The sequence below is a fragment of the Scyliorhinus torazame genome, chromosome 8, assembly GCF_047496885.1.
Source record: "Scyliorhinus torazame isolate Kashiwa2021f chromosome 8, sScyTor2.1, whole genome shotgun sequence".
Classification (NCBI taxonomy): Eukaryota; Metazoa; Chordata; class Chondrichthyes; order Carcharhiniformes; family Scyliorhinidae; genus Scyliorhinus; species Scyliorhinus torazame.
The window spans coordinates 25623151-25643569 of record NC_092714.1 but is presented as its reverse complement, the minus strand read 5'-3'; the positions used below and the strand labels follow the sequence as shown (position 1 = coordinate 25643569).

Sequence of the window (20419 nt, the reverse complement as noted above, 5' to 3'; positions counted from 1 at the left end):
AGAGGAATTTGGTGAGAGGGAATGTGGGGAGGGAGGAATTCGATGAGTGGGAATTCGCTAGAGTGGGAATTTGGTGAGAGAGGGAATTTGGTGTGAGCGGGAATTCACTGCATGGGAATTCGCTGAGAGGGGGAATTTGGTGAGAGTGGGAATTCGCTGAGAGTGACAATTCGCTGAGTGGGAATTCGCTGACTGGGAATTCGCTGAGTGAGAATTTGGTGAGAGTGGGAATTCGCTGAGTGGGAATTCGCTCAGTGGGAATTCGCTGAGTGGGAATTCGCTCAGTGGGAATTGGCTGACTGGGAATTCACTGAGAGAGGGAATCCGCTGAGAGTGGGAATTCGCTGAGAGTGGGAATCCGCTGAGAGTGGAAATCCGCTGAGAGTGGGAATCCGCTGAGAGTGGGAATCTGCTGAGAGTGTGAAATTGGTGAGAGTGGGAATTCGCTGAGTGGGAATTTGGTGAGAGTGGAAATTTGGTAAGAGAGGGAATTTGGTGAGAGAGGGAATTCGCTGAGTGGGAATTCGCTGAGACTGGGAATTTGGTGAGAGTGGGAATTCACTACGAGTGGGATTCGCTGAGTGGGAATTTGGTGAGAGTGGGAATTTGGTGAGAGTGGGAACTTGGTGAGAGTGGGAATTCGTTGAGTGGAAATTTGGTGAGAGTGGGAATTTGGTGCGAGTGGGAATTTGGTGAGAGTGGGAATTCACTGAGAGTGGGAATTCGCTGAGTGGGAATTTGGTGAGAGTGGGAATTTGGTGAGAGAGGGAATTCGCTGAGTGGGAATTCGCTGAGACTGGGAATTTGGTGAGAGTGGGAATTCGCTACGAGTGGGATTCGCTGAGTGGGAATTTGGTGAGAGTGGGAATTTGGTGAGAGTGGGAACTTGGTGAGAGTGGGAATTCGTTGAGTGGAAATTTGGTGAGAGTGGGAATTTGGTGCGAGTGGGAATTTGGTGAGAGTGGGAATTCACTGAGAGTGGGAATTCGCTGAGTGGGAATTTGGTGAGAGTGGGAATTCGCTGAGAGTGGGAATTCGTTAAGTGGGAATTTGGTGAGAGTGGAAATTTGGTGAGAGTGGAAATTTGGTGAGAATGTGAATTTGGTGAGAGTGGGAATTTGCTGAGTGAGAATTTGGTAAGAGAGGGAATTTGGTGAGAGTGGGAATTCACTGAGTGGAAATTTAGTGAGAGTGGGAATTTGGTGAGAGTGGGAATTTGGTGATAGTGGGAATTCGCTGAGAGTGGGAATTCGCTGAGAGTGGGAATTCGCTGAGTGGGAATTTAGTGAGAGTGGGAATCCGCTGAGAGTGGGAATTCGCTGAGAGTGGGAATTCGTTAAGTGGGAATTTGGCGAGAGTAGAAATTTGGTGAGAGTGGGAATTTGGTGAGAGTGGGAATTCGCTGAGTGAGAATTTGGTGAGAGAGGGAATTTGGTGAGAGTGGGAATTCGATGATTGGGAAATTGGTGAGAGAGGAATTTGGTGAGAGTGGGAATTCGCTGAGTGGGAATTCGATGAGTGGGAATTTGGTGAAAGGGGAATTTGGTGAGAGTGGGAATTTGGCATGAGTGGAAATTTGATGACAGTGTGAATTTGCTGAGACTGGGAATTCACTGAGTGGGAATTCGCTGAGAGTGGGAATTCGCTGAGAGTGGGAATCCCCTGAGAGTGTGAAATTGGTGAGAGTGGGAATTCGCTGAGTGGGAATTTAGTGAGAGTGGAAATTTGGTAAGAGAGGGAATTTGGTGAGAGGGAATTCGCTAAGTGGGAATTCGCTGAGACTGGGAATTTGGTGAGAGTGGGAATTCGCTAAGAGTGGGATTCGCTGAGTGGGAATTTGGTGACAGTGGGAATTTGGTGAGAGTGGGAACTTGGTGAGAGTGGGAATTCGCTGAGTGGAAATTTGGTGAGAGTGGGAATTTGGTGAGAGTGGGAATTTGGTGAGAGTGGGAATTCACTGAGAGTGGGAATTCGCTGAGTGGGAATTTGGTGAGATTGGGAATTCGCTGAGAGTGGGAATTCGTTAAGTGGGAATTTGGCACAAGTTCAAATTTGGTGAGAGTGGGAATTTGCTGAGTGAGAATTTGGTGAGAGAGGGAATTTGGTGGGAGTGGGAATTTAGTGAGGGGGGATTTTGGTGCAGAGAGGAAAGCGGTGCTGCCTTTTAGCCCCCAACACTCACAATGTTTTGTGTCAGCCTGAGGACCTGAGGCAGTAAGTGTTCAACTTTTTGCCCCACCTTAGTGCAAGTTTGTGCATAGAAAGCAAAAACTTACATCAAACTAAAATGTAGATCTAAATAATGTGAATGATCCAGATTAAGATATGCCAGAGCATGTCTCCTGCCGAAACCTTTGTGGGAGTTCATTCGCAGAGCGAACCGTCAGGGTCAAGGTGTTTGACCTGTAACAATCAGCCTCATGCTCAGCACCTTTAGTCAGCTATTGCACTTTGAGGTATCTTCATAAAACAATCGGAGAGCCACAGGTTCAAGATATATTCTTCTCACTTGCTACATGCAATTGATGTGGCAACATGCTGCCTCAATGAACCTTTTGGAATGCGTTATCTTTCTGTAAAGCTCTTCCGACCGCCCAAGACAAACACCCATTACCAGACAGTAATATCTAGAATTCCAGAACAGGCACAAATCAATAGGTGTTAGTGTGGCCGTGCCACAAGACTATGGGTGAGAAAACCATTTGGCCCATCTTATCACGCATGCTGGTAGAATCTGCAGTTGCCCCACCACAGCCCCTGTTGTCCAACTTCTCCAGAAATGAACTAGATAAATATCAGATGGGAACGAGGAGGGGTGATGCTCAGACTTTGCACAGGATGTGTTGACCGGACAATGAACTGTTTTCACAATCTTTTGGTGTCTTCACTTTACCAACACCACAACAGAAAGATTTGTCTCTGTCGGAGGGGCCAATTGAAGGCCTCGTAGTTCCCTTTCCTTAGCTAATATGCAATTACCCAGAGTTCTCTCTCCGGTAGGGTCCACTTCCTGGGCCATTTTCAGAGCTTCGGTGGTTGCTATGTCAACGTTGCATGGCACAACCACAAGGTTAATTGTTTCTTGTTTCTGAATGAATGACTTGATGAGTTTCTTAATCTGAAATGTAATACACCAGATCACATGATTGTAGAACATAAAAAACATTTGGTGAAACTTTTAACAATCAATTCCATGTTCAAGCTCATGAAACAACAAAACTTGTGCCATTTTCCTTTTGCAGGCTGTAAGATTTATTTTTGCATTTTGATGTAACAGCTGAATGGACCTGAAGAGATTGATAAACGTTGGTGTAATTTCAAAATTTGCACTCGGGGATGTGCTACAGGGACTTCTGTTCCATTGGTTTACAATCGGTGAAGTAATACTAAAGTGTAAGTGATCCCCCCTTCTCTCACCTAACCTGGGAACGGTATGAAACCCGGTGAAGGGGAAATTGACATACATAAATGACAAAATAACTGAGACTAAGAAACAAGAGTCTGGAGAAGGTGGGAGTGGAGCATGCTGAATCTGTAGTGTTCAACTGACCCTGGTAACTTTAAAGACTGGCATGACATTTATTTGCAGTCATCAAAGTTTAAATGATCTTTAACTCCTAAAGTCTAGCTCTGTTGATTCCAAGCCTGGAATGTGATTAATGAAGTGTAGCTGGTGGCACTATTGCTTCACAGCACCAGAGAGTTTTCAATGGTATTTATTGAGGAATGCCATCGGGCAATATTCTTGATTATATATTAGTGGGATAGAATCTATTGCTTGACAAACTCAAAAAAATCCATTCTTCTGCCACGGTGGTTAGCACTGTTGCTTCACAGCATCAGGGACCCGGGTTCGATTCCCGGCGTGGGTCACCAACTGTCCTCATATGATGGTCCCGCCATCCCAGGAATCAGCCTGGTAAACCTTCGCTGCACTCTCTCCATAGCAAGAACATCCTCCCACAGGTAAGGACACCAAAACTGCACACAATACTCCGGGTGTGGCCTCACCAATGTGCTAACAATTGCAGTAAAACATCTCTATTCCTATACTCAAATCTTCTTGCTATGAAGGCCAACATACCATTTACCTTGTTTACTGCCTGCTGGGCCTGCTCGATAACTTTCAGCAACTGATGCATGAGGCCACCAATGTCTCGCTGAGTGTCCACCTCTCTCAATTCACACCCATTCAAATAATAATCTGTCTTTCTATTTTTGCGACAAAAGTGGATAACCTCATATTTAACCACATTATACTGCATCTGCCATGCATATGCTCACTCCCTCAGCCTGCCAAATCCTGCTGAAGCATCTCTGTATCCTCCTCACAGCTCACCCTCCCACCCAACTTTGTATCATCTGCAAATTTGGAGATAATGCATTTAATTAATATATAATATGAACAGTTGGAGTCCTAGCACAGATCCCTGTGGTATCTCACTATTCACTGCCTGCCAATCATAAAAAGAAGTCAGCAGAGATGAATTCTTTGTCTTGTTAATTGTGTGAGGGCTGGAGATGAAAGAACCCACCCCCAATCGCTGAACATTGAGAAGGAAGGTTCGGCCAATCCAGAGCTGATCATGCGGGGAGAAAGCACCGAGCTTGGTATGATACTGGGCCCCGAGGTGATTGCTAGACATCTCAGGATAACGCTGTCTGATCAACTACTTGGAGATCAGGAGAGAACTGATCACTCACTCATATTAGGCTTAGGCGACCTCATATTGGCATATGAGTATCCAATTCATTTTTTCCAAGTAAGGGGCAATTTAGCGTGGCTAATCCACCTGTTCTGCACATCTTTTGGGTTGTGGGGGCGAAACCCACGCATACATGGGGAGAATATGCAAACTCCACACGGACAGTGACACAGAGCCGGGATCGAACCTGGGACCTCGGTGCCGTGAAGCAACCGTGCTAACCACTTGCGCCATTGTGCTTCCGTCGAGTATAAGTTTTATTGAGTGTAAGATTTTTAGAGGGCCAAATAAACATGTTCTGAGCAGTCAATAATTTGGTAATCTTTGGTTGTTGATGCCCAGAGAAACTTCCAAACCTGAGCGAGGGATCGTAACTTACAAAATGCTTTGTGTTATTAAATTACAAAGGTGAGGTCACACTTGTTATATGAGGATCTTGATTGCCAGTCTACATATATCAAGACTTCTCAAAGGACAATGAGATTATTGTCTTCATATTTAGTAAGGTGGCCTATTAATTGAGTTCTTCGTACCTGCTCTCCTATATTTATCGGCTGGTTGCCAACTGCGACTCTGGCGATTCCTGGCAAGTCGATAAGAGTCAGATCAGGAACATTGGTGGATTCGATTTCCAGGCTGATTAATTCATGGCTGATTCCCAATCCATCCCCTGCGATTGCATTCTGGGCTGGGAAGATGTCACATATGAGAAGTAACTGGATTAGATATCATGATAAGGCCCACTATCTTGTGCAGTGAGCTGTTAATATAGCTTAATGAGAAATCAGGCTCAAATGTATTGTTTATGAGGCTAATTGCAACATCTTCCTCAGCTGTGTACATCCAATGAACTTACTGTGTGCCAATCACTCAACTGGTTGCATCTACTGATGTCACTAAACATTTGATGCATCTAGCAGAAATGTGGAATAGTTATATGCAGCTCTGCATCAATATATAAGCTGATAGCTGCAATCTGGTATTCTTACAAAGCCCAAATGTTTGTTATGGATCTGTCAGCATCTCAGTTCATAAGTGAACTTGATGTTGTGAGGCCTTGATTAGGCCTCAGATAGAAGACTGTCCAGTTTTGACATGGTGGCTGATATTGAAGCTTTTGGAAGGGGATGAGGAGGGCCAGGAGCCTAATTGCAAGTTTGAAGCATCTTACTCGTGAAGATAGTCGCACAATCCTGGGGCGCTACACTTTAGAGATGAGTAGACTGAGAGAATTTGACTGAAGTTCGTGATTAAGAGTATAGGCAGAGTTCGCATTGATAGCTTGTTTCAGCCAGATAGGATAGTGAGGGCCAGGCGGAAAGGTGGGGTGGGGTGGGGTGGGGGCTGGTTACCATTTCAAGCTAGAACGAGGTTGGATTTAGGAGGTGGTTCTTTTTTTAGGAGGTGGAATGGCCCTGTGGAAGAAGCTGCCAGATCATCCAATGGACGCCTATTCGCACAATTATGACAAGTTGGTACTGCTCATTCTCCGAAGAGGAAGGTTCAACAGTGTTTTCCCTAAATTGACCGGCCCTTTGCCTTTTCCAGGGTACTGCATGCCTCTCGGGATGGCTGAGTGCATTTATATTGTTTAGACATTTAGTGAAGGTCAAAGCATTGTGACCAGCTGAATGAATCTTTTCCTGATTGTTATTGTTTAAATGTGTGTAGATCATTAAAAATATGTTTTGTATTAGGAGATCTGTCAGGTGCATTTGATCTCATTCTTTCAGGATATTTGCCACCTTCCCATCACTGCACCTAGAATACAAGGAATCTGTTCATTTTTGTCTGGTTTAGGGGCTGGTTTAGCACAGGGCTAAAGAGCTGGCTTTGAAAGCAAACCAAGGCAGGCCAGCAGCACGGTTCAATTCCTGTCCGAGCCTCCCCGAACAGGTGCCGGAATGTGGCGACTAGGGGCTTTTCACAGTAACTTCATTGAAGCCTATTTGTGACAATAAGCGATTTTCATCTCTCTGTATCCTTTCTTCCACTGCAGTCAGTGCGGCACCAATTTCAATTGGCTATAATTAGAGAAAGGCGATTTATTTGGGGGATTCACCAATAAAGAGTGCTTGAGTGTTCAATTCTCAAAGGTGTAAAGATATTAGCTATCATGTCATATTTATTCTCTTGAATTATTAAAACTAGATACAAAATATCCTTCTCATACGAGTAGACGCTGGCCTTTAAATGGCTTTGTTATCTATGAATTACACTTTGAAAAGATGTCACATTGGAGCATAATCACCAGGTCAGCATCAGATAGTAATAAGTACATTTGGGGCATGAATTTTCCAATGTGCTTCCTCAGACTAACCTCACTATTTTATGGTATATGGTCACTCCTGGGTTAGGAGGGCAGACTGCAGACAATTCCCGAAAAGGGATTAAATAAAAATAAAGAGACCTCCAGTCCTCATAACTCCCATCCCTTCACCCCACCTCACCCAAATCCCATGGCTCATCCATGCCAACCCACACCATCCTATCCCCTTTTCCAAACACCCAAGGTCCCTCACACCTTCCTTGTCAACCTATAAGCCCTCCACTTGTCCCCAAAGTCCCTGAAAGCCCCAATGCCAACTTAGTGCCAACTCAAGTGAACCCATGCTTCCCACCAACCACCCTTACACTCTCCATGCCACCTCACCCAGTGTCCACCTTGGTCAGACCTCAGGACCTATGCTGAAACTAAATAAAGCTCTTAAATGTCTGTCAATTATTGGTAAAAATTTAACTTCCTTTAATCCCTTATAAAAACAAACACTTCTATTCATAATCCCACCTTGAAGACTTTATAAGCACTTGGAGCTGTCAGTCAAACTGCGGACTGATAGTGTGAGGGTGGATGTTATTTTTAAAAATAGTTTCGGGAATATTGGGTGGGATTCTCCGGCCGCGCCCGGCGACCGGAAATTCCCACCAATGTCAACGGACCTTTACATGGTCCGCGTGCTGCCTGGGGCGAACTTGCGGCGGGCGGGGCGGAAGATCCAACTCATTGTATTATTCGCCAAGGAGGCTGTGTGTGTGTGTAGGTGTGTTTGCTTCTTTTGGGGTTACCAAATAAACTAACTCAACAAATTGAGGGATAAATTAACAGGCAGCGCCGCAATGGGATGGTGCATCAAAGTAAACAGAATCTCAAAGGAAACGTAAAACATCAAGAGGCATCGATATAACACCTCCGTTCCTGTGGTCCCCACTGGATATGGAAGGCCTCCAGATGCTCTTTTTCCAGGGACACCCAGCAGCAAGCAAAGCCACGGAGGACGGGCTGACAGTGGGGGTGGACATTCCCCTACATTGCCCACCGGCTGCAGATATTAATGGTCAGCTTGGCCAGGCCCAGAAGCAGGCCCATGATCATAGAATCACAGAATTTACGCTGTAGAAGGTGGCCATTCGGCCCATTAAGTCTGCACCAGCCCGTGAAAAGAGCACCCTACTTAAGACCACGCCTCCACCCTATCCCCGTAACCCGGTAAATCGACCTAACCTTTCGGACACTAATGGACAATTTAGCATGGTCAATCCAACTGACCTGCATATGTTTGTGCTGTGGGAGGAAACCGGAGCACCTGGAGGAAACCCACGCAGACACGGGGAGAAAGTGCAAACTCCACACAGTCACCCGAGGCCGAAATTGAAGCCAGATCCCTGGAGCTGTGAGGCAGCAGTGTTAACCATTGAAAATGAAAAATGAATGAAAATCGCTTATTGTCACAAGTAGGCTTCAAATGAAGTTACTGTGAAAAGCCCCTAGTCGCCACATTCCGACACCTGTTCGGGGAGGCTGATACGGGAATCAAACCGTGCTGCTGGCCTGCCTTGATCTGCTTTCAAAGCCAGCGATTTAGCCCTGTGCTAAACAGCCCCAATGAAATGAAAATCGCTTATTGTCACAAGTAGGCTTCAAGTGAAGTTACTGTGAAAAGCCCCTAGTCGCCACATTCCGGCGCCTGTTCGAGAGGCTGGTACGGGAATTGAACCGTGCTGCTGGCCTGCTTTGGTCTGCTTTAAAAGCCAGCGATTTAGCCCAGTGTGCTAAACTTGTGCCACCGTGCCACCCTCGTTGGGGGTCTTCCTCGTTCTCTGTTGCCCTCTGTGCTGTGTGCCCAAAGTTCAGGGGCGTCGGGCGAAAGTACAACCAAAAGTAAAGTAACAGAGTTTTTAAAAATTAAAAAGGGGGTGCAGCCAGCCGAGGACAACTTATATATGTGGGGTCCACAGATGTCACAAGGCTGCAAAAGACACATGCATCTTGGGAAACTGTGAATCAATGGAATCTACAGTTGTAAGGGTCAGCTGCATGCAACATACTTGACCTCAGGTCTCTGATGGTAAGGGGGAGAACTCCCACGTAGAGAGCCCTCCAGTGGGGACCTCAGCCGCCAGAAGGCAGATGTGGGAGAGGACAAGGAGGTGGAAGGTGCACAGTAGCAAAACGTAAAGTCACCATAGTCATAGATAATCATAGGCTGTTTTCCTCTTTGAGGGAGAGAGCTGACAGGCAGTGATTTAACCTGAGAATGGCCACACCTCAGGCAAGGGGCAAGGTTGAGAAGGTGGGGCCTTCATGAATAACCTCCGTCGGTATGGGAATTGAACCCATGCTGCTGGCCTTGTTCTGCATCACAAACCAGTTGTCCAGCCAAGTGAGCTGAACCAGTCCCCAGCCCACACAGGAAACCCCTGTCCCGATTTTCAAAGTACAGAAAAAGGTGATGATTTATAAAACAATTTTTTGCCTGCGATTTGGCTTACTCAGCAAATAACATCTGCTGAAGTTGTAAGAAAGGACAGCACACGATAATAGGTTGTGAAATCAGTCATACAGCGCTAATCCAATAATACGTGCGCTCGGTTTATGACAACAGACAGTGTGAAATAGCAAGTAATAACTTTTTTTAAACACTGCAGAGTTTCTATTCAAAATATTTAAAGGACAGGAGATTTTGGCGGCACGGTAGCCTAGTGGTTAGTACTGTTGCTTCACAATGCCAGAGACCCGGGTCCGATTCCTGGCTTGGGGCACTGTCTGTGCAGAGTCTGCATGTTCTCCCCGCGTCTGCGTGGGTTTCCTCCGGGTACTCCGGTTTCCTCCCACAAAGTGCCGTAAGCCTACTTGTGACACTAATAAAGAGTCTTATTATTAAATTCTTGCCATCTTGATGGCTCCTCTTGCCAGCCCTCTTGACAAATCCAATAAACTTGACAGTTCCAATGAGCCTAGACACATTTTACACAAACACATTTTTCACTTCTTCATGCCTACGTTTTAAAATTCCGAAGGATATCTTAGCTTTCCCAAAGAGAACTTAACCTCTCCCAAAGGTGCCCCGGAACCATATCCAAAAGAGCACCTGAGCTGCGATAAGGGTCGCCCACCAATCCGAAGAGGAATTTTTCCCACCAAGCCTAAAGTGCATAGTTTGTGTTTTGCATACTTCACTGGTGAAAACCAGATCCGACTGGGGTAGGTGCACTTTAACATGTACACTTGCCTCCATGAAAGATGGATGTGCAATTTAGAACCCACTCCCATTCCCCACCACCTGTGAAAGTTATTGGGGGGGGGGTGTATAACTGGATTCTTGGGCGTCATTCTCCGCCGGCGGGAGTCTCCGTTTTGCCGGCGCCGGGGGGTTTCCCGACGGCGTGGGGCTGCCCCACAATGGGAAACCCCATTGACCGGCCGGTGTTACAGAGACTCCCGCCGGCCGGTCGGGGCAGAAATGTGGCGGGGCGGGTAGGAGAATTTCGCCCCTTGTCTCTACAGCCATTTTCACAAAGATGGAGAGGTCCTCTGTCTCAAAGTGTTCAACGTGGAGATCGAACATTAATCTACACCGCACGTCTGTACTGGTTTCAAAAAAAATATTGGAACAAACCTTTACGAATTTCTCCTTCCACCTCGGCTGCATTTTTAAGTCTCTGTGAGTAGTCTTTGTAGCTTATTTTTCCTTTCCAAACATTCTCCTTTTTGACTTTTTTCAGCTTGAGTTCCAGTGGACACCTTGTCACAATTCCTGTCACAGTGAAACAATACTGATGTCTAAAAACAACATATCAATTCAGTTCAACATGTGGGCTGTGGGAGGGATTATTTTGGAGCAGTGTTGTTAGGATAAAGTAGTGCAGTAAATAACAGTCTACCATACAGAATCTTCCACTCGAAACAACGGTGCGTTCTCTTCAATCCCCATTTAAACTGAGCGGAAAGGCAGAGTTGGCACCTTGTGAACCTCTTACAAACAAACTCAACAAATACATTCTTCATTCACGGTACATTCTTTTGAGAATACTTCCTTTTAAAGGAGCATCACTGGTAAGTGTTTCTCTTCTCTATCAATTGGCAAAGTTGGGGTAATTCAGCCAGTTACAGAAGGAAGTCGACTTTAAGTATGGATTCCCTTATTCCTTAAAAGGTCATTGCCGAGAAAATAATGGAATAGAAATTCTCTTGCATGGCAGCATCAAGTGCATGTTATACTCCAATGGGATCAATGGAACTGAAAATTGGGATGTGAGAATAATGGATGGGGCAATGTTTTACTCATCGCTCTGTGCTAAGGTCCAACATGAAGTTCTACTTCAAGGATATCTGAAGATATTGTAAGCGACTCATAGAGGTCTACATATTTTCTGTTGAGGTACCAACTCTAACTACTTCCCTCCTCAGCAAATCCATCCATTTTATGACTTTCCAGAAACACTTGAACTTGACTCTTGAACTTATTTAAACTAACCTGTGACCTCCTTCCTGCCATCACATACCTCTGGCATGGATATCTCGTCAACCCTTGACCCTCAGCTTCCTCTGGCTGCATTATCGGCAGTGGCCACTGCCTAGCCAGTGGTCAGACAGGTAATGCAGAGCTGCCGGCCTCTGATTGGCCAGTAGCTCTCAGGGGATGGGGGTGGAATTACACCCTGGGATCAGAAAGATCACCAGCTGCATAGTTAAGTGTCTGATTGGCACTTAATTGGATGGGCCTTCCTGAAAGTAGGCAACGTGGGTCTCTTGCAAACAATCCAGCCAGCGGCCAAGACTCCTGTTGCCCACATTAAATTCTGTCACCGATGTTGTGGCAATAACCCAAACCTGGTTCATAGAAGGACAGAACTGGATACAACATATTCCTGGATACCCGGGGCTCAGAAAACACAGAAAAAGAAGAAAAGGATGAGGAGTGGCAGTGATGATTAGGGAGAACATTACAGTGCAGGAAAGAGAGGATTTCCTAAAGTGGGTCAAGGGCAAAATCTATTCAGCTACAGTTAAGAAGCAATAGAGGTAGCAAATGGAATGTAACACTGAAAAGTGTGAGATTATACATTTTGGGATGACTGACAAGACAAAGGAATACACAATGAACGTTAGGATGCTAGGAAGTACAGAGAGCCTAGGGACCTTGGGGAGCATATCCAAAAATCCCTGAAAGCAACAGGACAGGTAGATAACGTGGTTAAGAAGGCATATGGGACACTTGCCTTTATTAGCCAGGACACAGATAAAAACAGGGAAGTTAAGATGGAGCTGTATAAAACACTCATTAGGCCACAGCTAGAGCACTGTGTGCAGTTCAGGTTGCCATATTGTGGGAAGGATGTGATCGTACTAGAAAGAGTGCAAAGGAGATTCACCAGGATGTTGCCTGGGCTGGAGCATTTCAGCTATGAAGAGAGGCTGGGTCAGCTTGGTGTATTTCCCTGGAGCAGAGAAGGCTGAGGGGGGGACCTGATTGAGGTGTACAAAATTATGAGGGTTGTAGATCGGGTCATTTTCCCTTTAGTACAGGAGTCAATAACCAGGTGGCATTATCTAAGATAAGGAGCTGGTGATTTAGAGGGGATTTGAGGAAAAACATTTTCACCCAGAGGATGGTGGGAGTCTGGAGCTCACTGCCTGAAAGGGTGGTAGAGGTAGGAACCCTCCCAACAGCTAAGAAGCATTTAGATGAGCAGTTGAAACGTCATAGCACACAAATCCACAAATCAAATGGGATTTGAATACATAGGTGCTTGATGACCGGCACAGAGGCGATGGGCCGAAGGGCCTCTTTTTGTGCTGGAAAACTCCATGACTATTATTCTCTACAATAGGCCACCAACTAGTGGGAAAGATATAGAGGAGCAGATTTGCAGGGAAATTACAGAGAGTTGTAGAAACTTTAGAGCAGGCAAAATGGTTTTTTAAAATTATTGTAACATAGATTGGGCTGGTAACAGCGTAAAATGAAGAGTTTTTGAACTGTGTTCAGGGGAATTTTCTGAATCAACATGTTTCTGACCAATGAGGAAGGAGGCGTTGCTGGTCTGGAAAATTAGGTGGGCCAAGTGAATCAAGTATCCATTGGGTAACATTTGAGAAAGAGTGATCATATTGTCATAACTGTTTGAGATAGCTATAGGAAAGGACAAGGAGCAATTCAGAGATAAAAATAATTTTTGAGGAGTGCCAATTTCAGTGGTGTGAGAATAGATCGGGCCTAGGTAAATTGGCAATCAAATATCATTGGGCAAAGCACTAACGGGACAATGGGCTGCTTTTGAACAAGAGATGGTTTGGCCATTGACGTCTATTCCCATGAAGGGGAATTGTAGAACAATCAAAGCCAGAACTGCCTGGATGATGAAAGAACTGAAAATAGGGTGAGGTTTATACTGTTGTGGGGGGGTCCCTGGTGCGGTGGGGCCAGCGATAGGTGGGGATTGACAAAGATGTCATGGACAGACAGGCAAAGGGAATGTAAATGGGGGTGATTAAGGCTAAGAGGGCTGCTGATAGTGGCACATGAAGAGATTAGAATGCGTGAATGGCAGAACAAAGGTGAGCAGTGTGTCTAAGGACAACTAGGAACAAATGGGCCAACCCGCGCATGCGTGGATGACGCCCGTTATGCGGGGCCGGTCGCGTCATCTATGCGGCGCCGATTTTACGCGGGCGACAAGGCCTGGCGCGTGTAGATGACGCGGCCCCGATCCTGGCCCATTGTCAGGGCCTGAATCGGTCGGGACCGGGGCCGTTCCGCGCCGTCGTGAACCTCGATGGCGTTCACGACGGTGCGGCCACTTCGGCGTGGGAGTGGAGAATCCCGCCCCATATGTTATAAATATGAGATCTATAAGATTGTTATCTTTTGGGGTTGTTTCTTTAATTTAGAGTCAAATGAAGGGGGGAATCATGTGACCAGTTCTGAAGTCTGCCCAACAACAGGCCTGGGAGACATGGTTGTTAAAGATTAAAGGGGGGCTTGGGTTGTTTTGCTGGAAAGGACTGGACGATGTTCAGATTTGGAGACAATGGCAGTAGCAGCTGTGATTACAGTGATGAGACTGATAGTTTTCAAAATCCCAGGAAGATTTGAGAATGTTGGTTTGCAAACAGTTATACTTTAAACTGTCCAAGATAAATGAGATTTGGAATCGCAAGTATAGCTAATCAGCATTTCTACCTAGATAAAAGGCTCATGGGATTCATGTTGCCATGGAAATGGGCTATCTGAGGGAAAGAGTTTCTACGATGACCCTGAAACTCACAGAATAGTTAATCCAACTGGATCTGGGAGAGAAGGGAGAAACTCTCACTGGTTCCTCACGCAGGAATGTTGATGGAAGCTTGCACTCGATTGGAACGCACTGGCAGGATCTTCCTGTCCCATCAAACTTGATCCCTGCCGCGGATTTCCATGGCAGCATAGTGGGCAAGTCACTTCGGTGAGACCGGAAGATCCCCTGATGGCCAATGATGAGCTGCCTCCGCCGCAAGAAAACCTGCTGCAGGGGCTGGAAAATTCTGATCCAAACTAGTGGGCCTTTGAAATGGGGCTGGAAGATTTACCTCACTTGTGCTCGAGGGGGTATCACCTGGAACCTCCTCCCTCTCCCCACCCGGAAAACACTTTTCTGGGGATAAATGTTACCAGGCTGGAAATAAGTATCATTTTGGACTGGGTCTGGAAACACGAGTGGATTAAGAGGTAGTGTAAAGTATAGCTGTGATGTGGGGTTTACAGTTGCGTGATAAGTAAAATAAAAAGTTCTGTTCTGCAGTTTAAAGTACAGGTTGCCTGCAACAATGGTGTTTACTATATTCGGAGCATACAAACATAGAAATTAAGGGCAGAGGTAAGTCATTTGGCCCCTCAAGCCTGCTCCGCTATTCAATAAGATCATGGCTGATCACATGGTGGCCTCAACTCCACACTCCTTCCGATCCCCTTTGACTCCCTTGTAAACCAAGAATCTATCTAACTCAGTCTGAAAATATTCAATGCTCTGAGGAAGAAAATCCCACAGTTTAACATACCTCTGAGAGAAAATCAATCTCCTCAACTCCATCTCAAATGGGAAATCCCTTATTTTTAAATGGTCTCTGGTCTCTTCCACAAGTGGAAACATGCTCTCAACATCCCCCCCTGTCAAGTCCTCTTAGGGTCTCACATGTTTCAATAAGATCACCTCTCATTCCTCTAAACTCAAATGGATATCGGTCCAATTTAACGCCCCTTCCTCATAAGATAACACCCTCATTCCAGAAAGTAGTTGAGTGAACCTTCTCTGAACTGTTTCTCCGCTCGTCAACCAGAAAATTGACCATTTATCCCGACTATGAGACCATAAGCCACAGGAGCAGAAGTAGGTCATTCGGCCCATCGAGTCTACTCCACCTCAATGAGATCATGACTGATCTGATATTATAATCCTTAAATCCACATTCCCGCCTTATCCCCATAACCTTTGATTCCCTTACTGATAAAAAAATCTGTCTATCTCAGCCTTGAACATACTCAGTGACCCAGCCTCTACAGCCCTCTGCAGTAAAGAATTCCAGAGATTTACTACCCTCTGGGAGAAGAAACCCCTCCACATCTCTGTTTTCAATGGGCGACCTCTAACTTTGAGTTTACGCCCTCTGGTCCTAGACTCTCCCACAAAAGGAACAACCTGCCCACATATTCCATGTCAAGCCCCCTGAGAAACTTATATGTCTGAATAAGATCGCCGCTCATTCTTCTAAACTCCAATGACTACAGGTCCAACCTACTGAACCTCTCGTAAGAAAATTCCTCCATACCCAGGATCAACCTCGTGAACCTTCTCTGGACTGCCTTCAATGTCAGTATATCTTTCCTTAGATATAGAGGCCAAAACTGCTCACAGTATTCCAGGTGTGGTCTAAATGGCACCTTGCATAGTTTTAGCAAGACTGCTCTATTTTTATACTCCACTCCCTTTGAAATAAAGGCCAACATTCCATTTGCCTTGCCTATGACCTGCTGAACTTGCAGGCTAAGTTTTTGTGATGTATGCACAAGGACTCCCCAATCCCTCTGTGCTGCAGCTTTCTGCAGTCTTGCTCCATTTCAATAATATTCAACTCCTTAATCCTTCCAACAAAGTGCATAATCCTACATTATATTCCATCTGCCAAGTTTTTGTCCAGTCACTTAACCTGTCTATATCTCTCTGTCGACTGTTTGTGTCATCCTCACCATCTGCCTTCCCACCTATTTTTGTGTCATCCACAAACTTGGCAATAATACATTTAGTTCCCTCGTCCAAGTCATTAATAGTTATTGCAAATAATGGTGGCCCCAGCAGTGATCCCTGTGACACTCCACTAGTTACTGGTTGCCTTCCTGAAAGCGTCCCTCTTATCCCAACTCTCTGCTTTCTATCAGTTATCCGATCCTCTATCTATGTTAATATACTACCCCCAGCACCCTGGGCTCTTATCTTATGAAGCAGCCTTTTGTGCAGTTCCTTATTGAGCGCTTTTTGGAAATCCAAATATATTACATCGCTTTATCTACCTTGTTCGTTACCACCTCAAAAAAGTCTAATCGGTCTACACATTCTCCCCGCGTCTGCATGGGTCTCACCCCCACAACCCAAAGATATGCAGGGTAGGTGGAGTGGCCACGCTAAAGTTGCCCCTGAATTAGAAAAGAAAAGAATCGGGTACTTTCAATTTGAAAAAATTAACTCTGCTTCCTGTTAGCGAACCGATCCTCTACTCATGCCATGAGCTCTTACTTTGCACTGCAACCTTTGATGTGGAACCTTACCAAATGTCTTTCAGAAATCCACATCTACAGGTTCCCGTTTTTCACGTTCCACGTTACTTCCTAATAAAACTCAATAAATTAATCACACTTAGGTCGAAATCGTCCATCCCCGCTTGTGGCTGAGATTTTCTGGTGGCACTGATAATGAATGGAGTTTTGGCCGGAATGCCAAATTTTCTGTCCTCATTCGTGTTGGATCCCGTCACGGACGAGACAGGACACTCCCGCCCATGATGTCTCTTTCCAAAAGCACATCGACTCTGCCTAATTGCATGAAGATTTTCTAGGTGCCCTGCTCTAACCTCCTTAACAATAAATTCCAGCAGCTGTTAGGCTATCTGGCCGATTTTCTATCTCCTTCCTTTCTTGAATAGATGAGTTACATTGGCTAATTTCAGCAATAATAGCAGTTCAATTTCTTCTTTATTAAGTTGCCGGTCTCTATGGGGATTGTAGCATTTGGGGATGAGAAAATATCAGCCATGATTGGAATGGTGGAGCAGTTCGATAGGCCGAGTGGCCTTATTCTGCTCCTATGTCTTAAGGTCATATCATTTTTTCCCAATGGATTGGATTTATTTGTTGTCACGTGTACCGAGATACAGTGAAAAGTGAAGGGTTAGGATCTGGAATGTATTGCCTGAGAGTGTGGTGGAAGCAGATTGAGTCCTGGTTTCAAAATGAAATCCAGAATTACTCGAAGGGAAAGAAAATGTCAGAGTTATAGGGAAAGGCCGGGAGAGTTGGACAAGCTGAGTTGCTCTTGCAGAGACCCAGCACGAACATGGTGGGCTGAATAGCCTCTTTTATGCTCCAACCATTCTATGATTCTATTCTGTGATCTATTCTGGCTGTAGCAAGGCCTTCCCTAGTTACTGTTCTATTAGTCTATTCCCATTTGGGTGAAGAAGGTTCACTGACTTAGTCCTAACTTCCCAATTTTAATGTGTTGAGTATTTGAACCAATTAACAGGATAAACACGATTCTTGGTTTAGTTTAGTAATCTTGTAAAACTACACTGCAAAATGGGCAGGCGGTGTTTGATTTGAAGGTATCCTAGAATAGAGAGCTGATTGGGTGAGAAGAAAATACACTAAGAAAGATATAGAGTGAGCAGGATTGGCAGGTATTGATTCGGGTAATTTTTGTGTTTCTTATACTCAGGATGGATGTCGTAGTGTTCACAAAGACCACACAAGAAGTTCATTAACAAAGCTAACATTTATTACACTACTTAATATACAGCTCGACCACTTACTCCTATCGCAAGCAATAATCTATTAAACTACAATCTACACTATAGTAATACTTGTCCCATGCACTCTGTCTTAAACTGTATTCTCCTCTCTCCTGCACTCTCCCCCAGAAGCCCAAGAGTCAGTCCTTTTTATAGATCTGTTCCCAGTTCCATCTAGTGGTCAATTATGATATTACATTAACCCTTTATATACCACACATTCTACATAATGGCACAATGATTACAAAGTTCTCTTACCGCTGCCCCGTGGGAGTGACACCCCTGACAGTGCCTCCAAGACTGAGCTCTTCCCAGAACTCTGGTCTCCGATCACTGCGATGGCGGGAAGTCCCAGGTCCTTCTCCACGCCATGCGCTCTTAGTGAATCAATGAGATCAATGCAAGGTCGTACCTTACTTTCGTATTCATTGTAAAACGCAGTATCCATTGACTGAAAGAGAGGACACTATCAAATAAATAAATGCAAAATATTTTTCAAAGTGTCATTTTAACTGAGTTCCCAGAGGAGGAATAAGATATTGCAAGTCCACACGTTCATTAATACAAAGACTGGAACCACAGTGCTAGAGTTCCAATTTCCTTCCCACACTTCGTGGTGCACAATGACAGACTTCTGTCTGTTTCCATAGTTAGTTATTCCTGGAACCGGTCGATAATCTGACACCAGAGGCTTATAGCTTGAAGCTCGCTACTCTGCAACAAGATGGATGACCAGGAGTCTCTCTCACTCTTGACCCGTGCCATTGGCTTATTGGACTGATTTGCAGGTTGACACACACAACCTGTCTGACCACGTCATGGACGCACATCCTAGGTCATCAAGTCCTGGGGTGGGACTTGAACTCGGAGCTTCTGGCTCAGAGGCAGGGATGCTACCACAAGACCTCCGTGTTCTACAGAGTACAACATCAGTATTTCTCTTGAAGATCACCAGTAGCTGTCTAAGGATGGATGTGATGTTCTGAGCCCACCCCAATTGCTTTATCTTGCAAGAATAAAAATCTGTTGTTGCATTATAAAACAGACCACAGTTCGGTGCTAAGTGAAAACTAGACCTTGGGCAGGGTTTACCGGCTCCGCCCACCACTGGGACTGTCTGGTTCCACACAAAATCAATGGAGTTTTGGCTGGGCCACTGAATCTCCTTCAGCGAGACCCACCACAAGGTGCTAGAAAATCCCGGCCATTACCTTTGCCCACATGAAGAGATGCCTGCTCTCTCAGATACATGTCAAAAATGCAATGCGAGTGTTCAAAAAAATACATAATAATAATCTTTTATTATTGTCACAAGTTGGCTTACATTAAGACTGCAATGAAGTTACTGTGAAAATCCCCTAGTCGCCACATTCCGGCGCCTGTTCGGGTTCACTGAGGGAGAATTCAGAATGTCCAATCCACCTAACAAGCGCCTCTTTCCGGACTTGTGGGAGGAAACTGGAATGCCCGGAGGAAACCCACGCAGACACGGGGAGAGCGCGCAGACTCTGCACAGACAGTGACCCAAGCCTGGAATCGAAGCCAGGTCCCTGGCGCTGTGAAGCAACAGAGCTAACTACTGTGCTACCATGCCGCCCACTGGAGATTGCGAGCCAATATGTATCCCTCAAGCAAAATCATTTAAAAACTGATTATCTGGTAGTTTCATTGCTTCTGCCGAGCTTTGCTGTATTCAAACTGCTTGTTGCACTTCCTACATAACAACAATGACCACACTTCAAAAAAGGTGCTTCATTGGCTGTAAAGCACTTTGGGACATCCTGAGGCTGTGAAAGGTGCTATATAAATGCACATCCGTTCATTTTTTCATGTCCACTTGGGCAGAGTACCAGAAAGCCACAAGGAACCACCTTCATTCAAATCTATACCCCGAAGAGCTGAATGGGGAAGTGTGGGAGATGCAGGGTGGGTGGACTGGTTGCAGGAGGCTGAAGCTTCTGCACTACTTTCACAATACAAAGTCACTTACCTTAACTGAGATTTTTCTCTGTTCTTCCTCCAGAGCACCAAATGTGGTCAGCCAGACACCATTCGGACAGGCAAACCCCTTGGAGTTACCATCATCTCCGTTAACAACCGGTGCTTCCGTCACAATATTGGCTGCAGGTGTTTCAACCGGTGCCGAGAACGGTAGACTTTGACCATTTGACTGCCGCATGTCTGTAAACGTCTTGGAGAGGAAAGAAAGTAACTTTTTTTAGCTCTACATCAATAGTTATCATTCCAACAGATTATCAAGCAAACCCCAGCCCAATCATCCAGCCCAGATTTCCGGGATGTTGTTCTGACTGCTGTCTGCCACGGGCATCCACAAACTCACATCCCACTCACTCCCTCCATCCATCCGGCAGTAACAGAACCAACATTTCACGCT

The 20419-nt window shown here is 45.4% G+C and overlaps 1 protein-coding gene across 3 annotated transcripts in view; it reads right to left on the bottom strand.

Moving 5' to 3' along the window:
• The window catches only part of LOC140427689 (interferon-induced GTP-binding protein Mx3-like), an 82208-nt gene that overhangs the window by 30905 nt on the left and 30884 nt on the right, over nt 1-20419 (bottom strand). For all 3 annotated transcript variants that reach the window (XM_072513190.1, XM_072513191.1, XM_072513189.1), the window contains 5 exons: nt 20015-20215; nt 18283-18475; nt 10604-10741; nt 5240-5394; nt 2980-3118 (listed from right to left, as the gene is read on the bottom strand). In XM_072513190.1, the coding sequence (XP_072369291.1) occupies nt 2980-3118; nt 5240-5394; nt 10604-10741; nt 18283-18475; nt 20015-20215 (826 nt within the window). The remainder of the gene's footprint in view (nt 1-2979; nt 3119-5239; nt 5395-10603; nt 10742-18282; nt 18476-20014; nt 20216-20419) is intronic.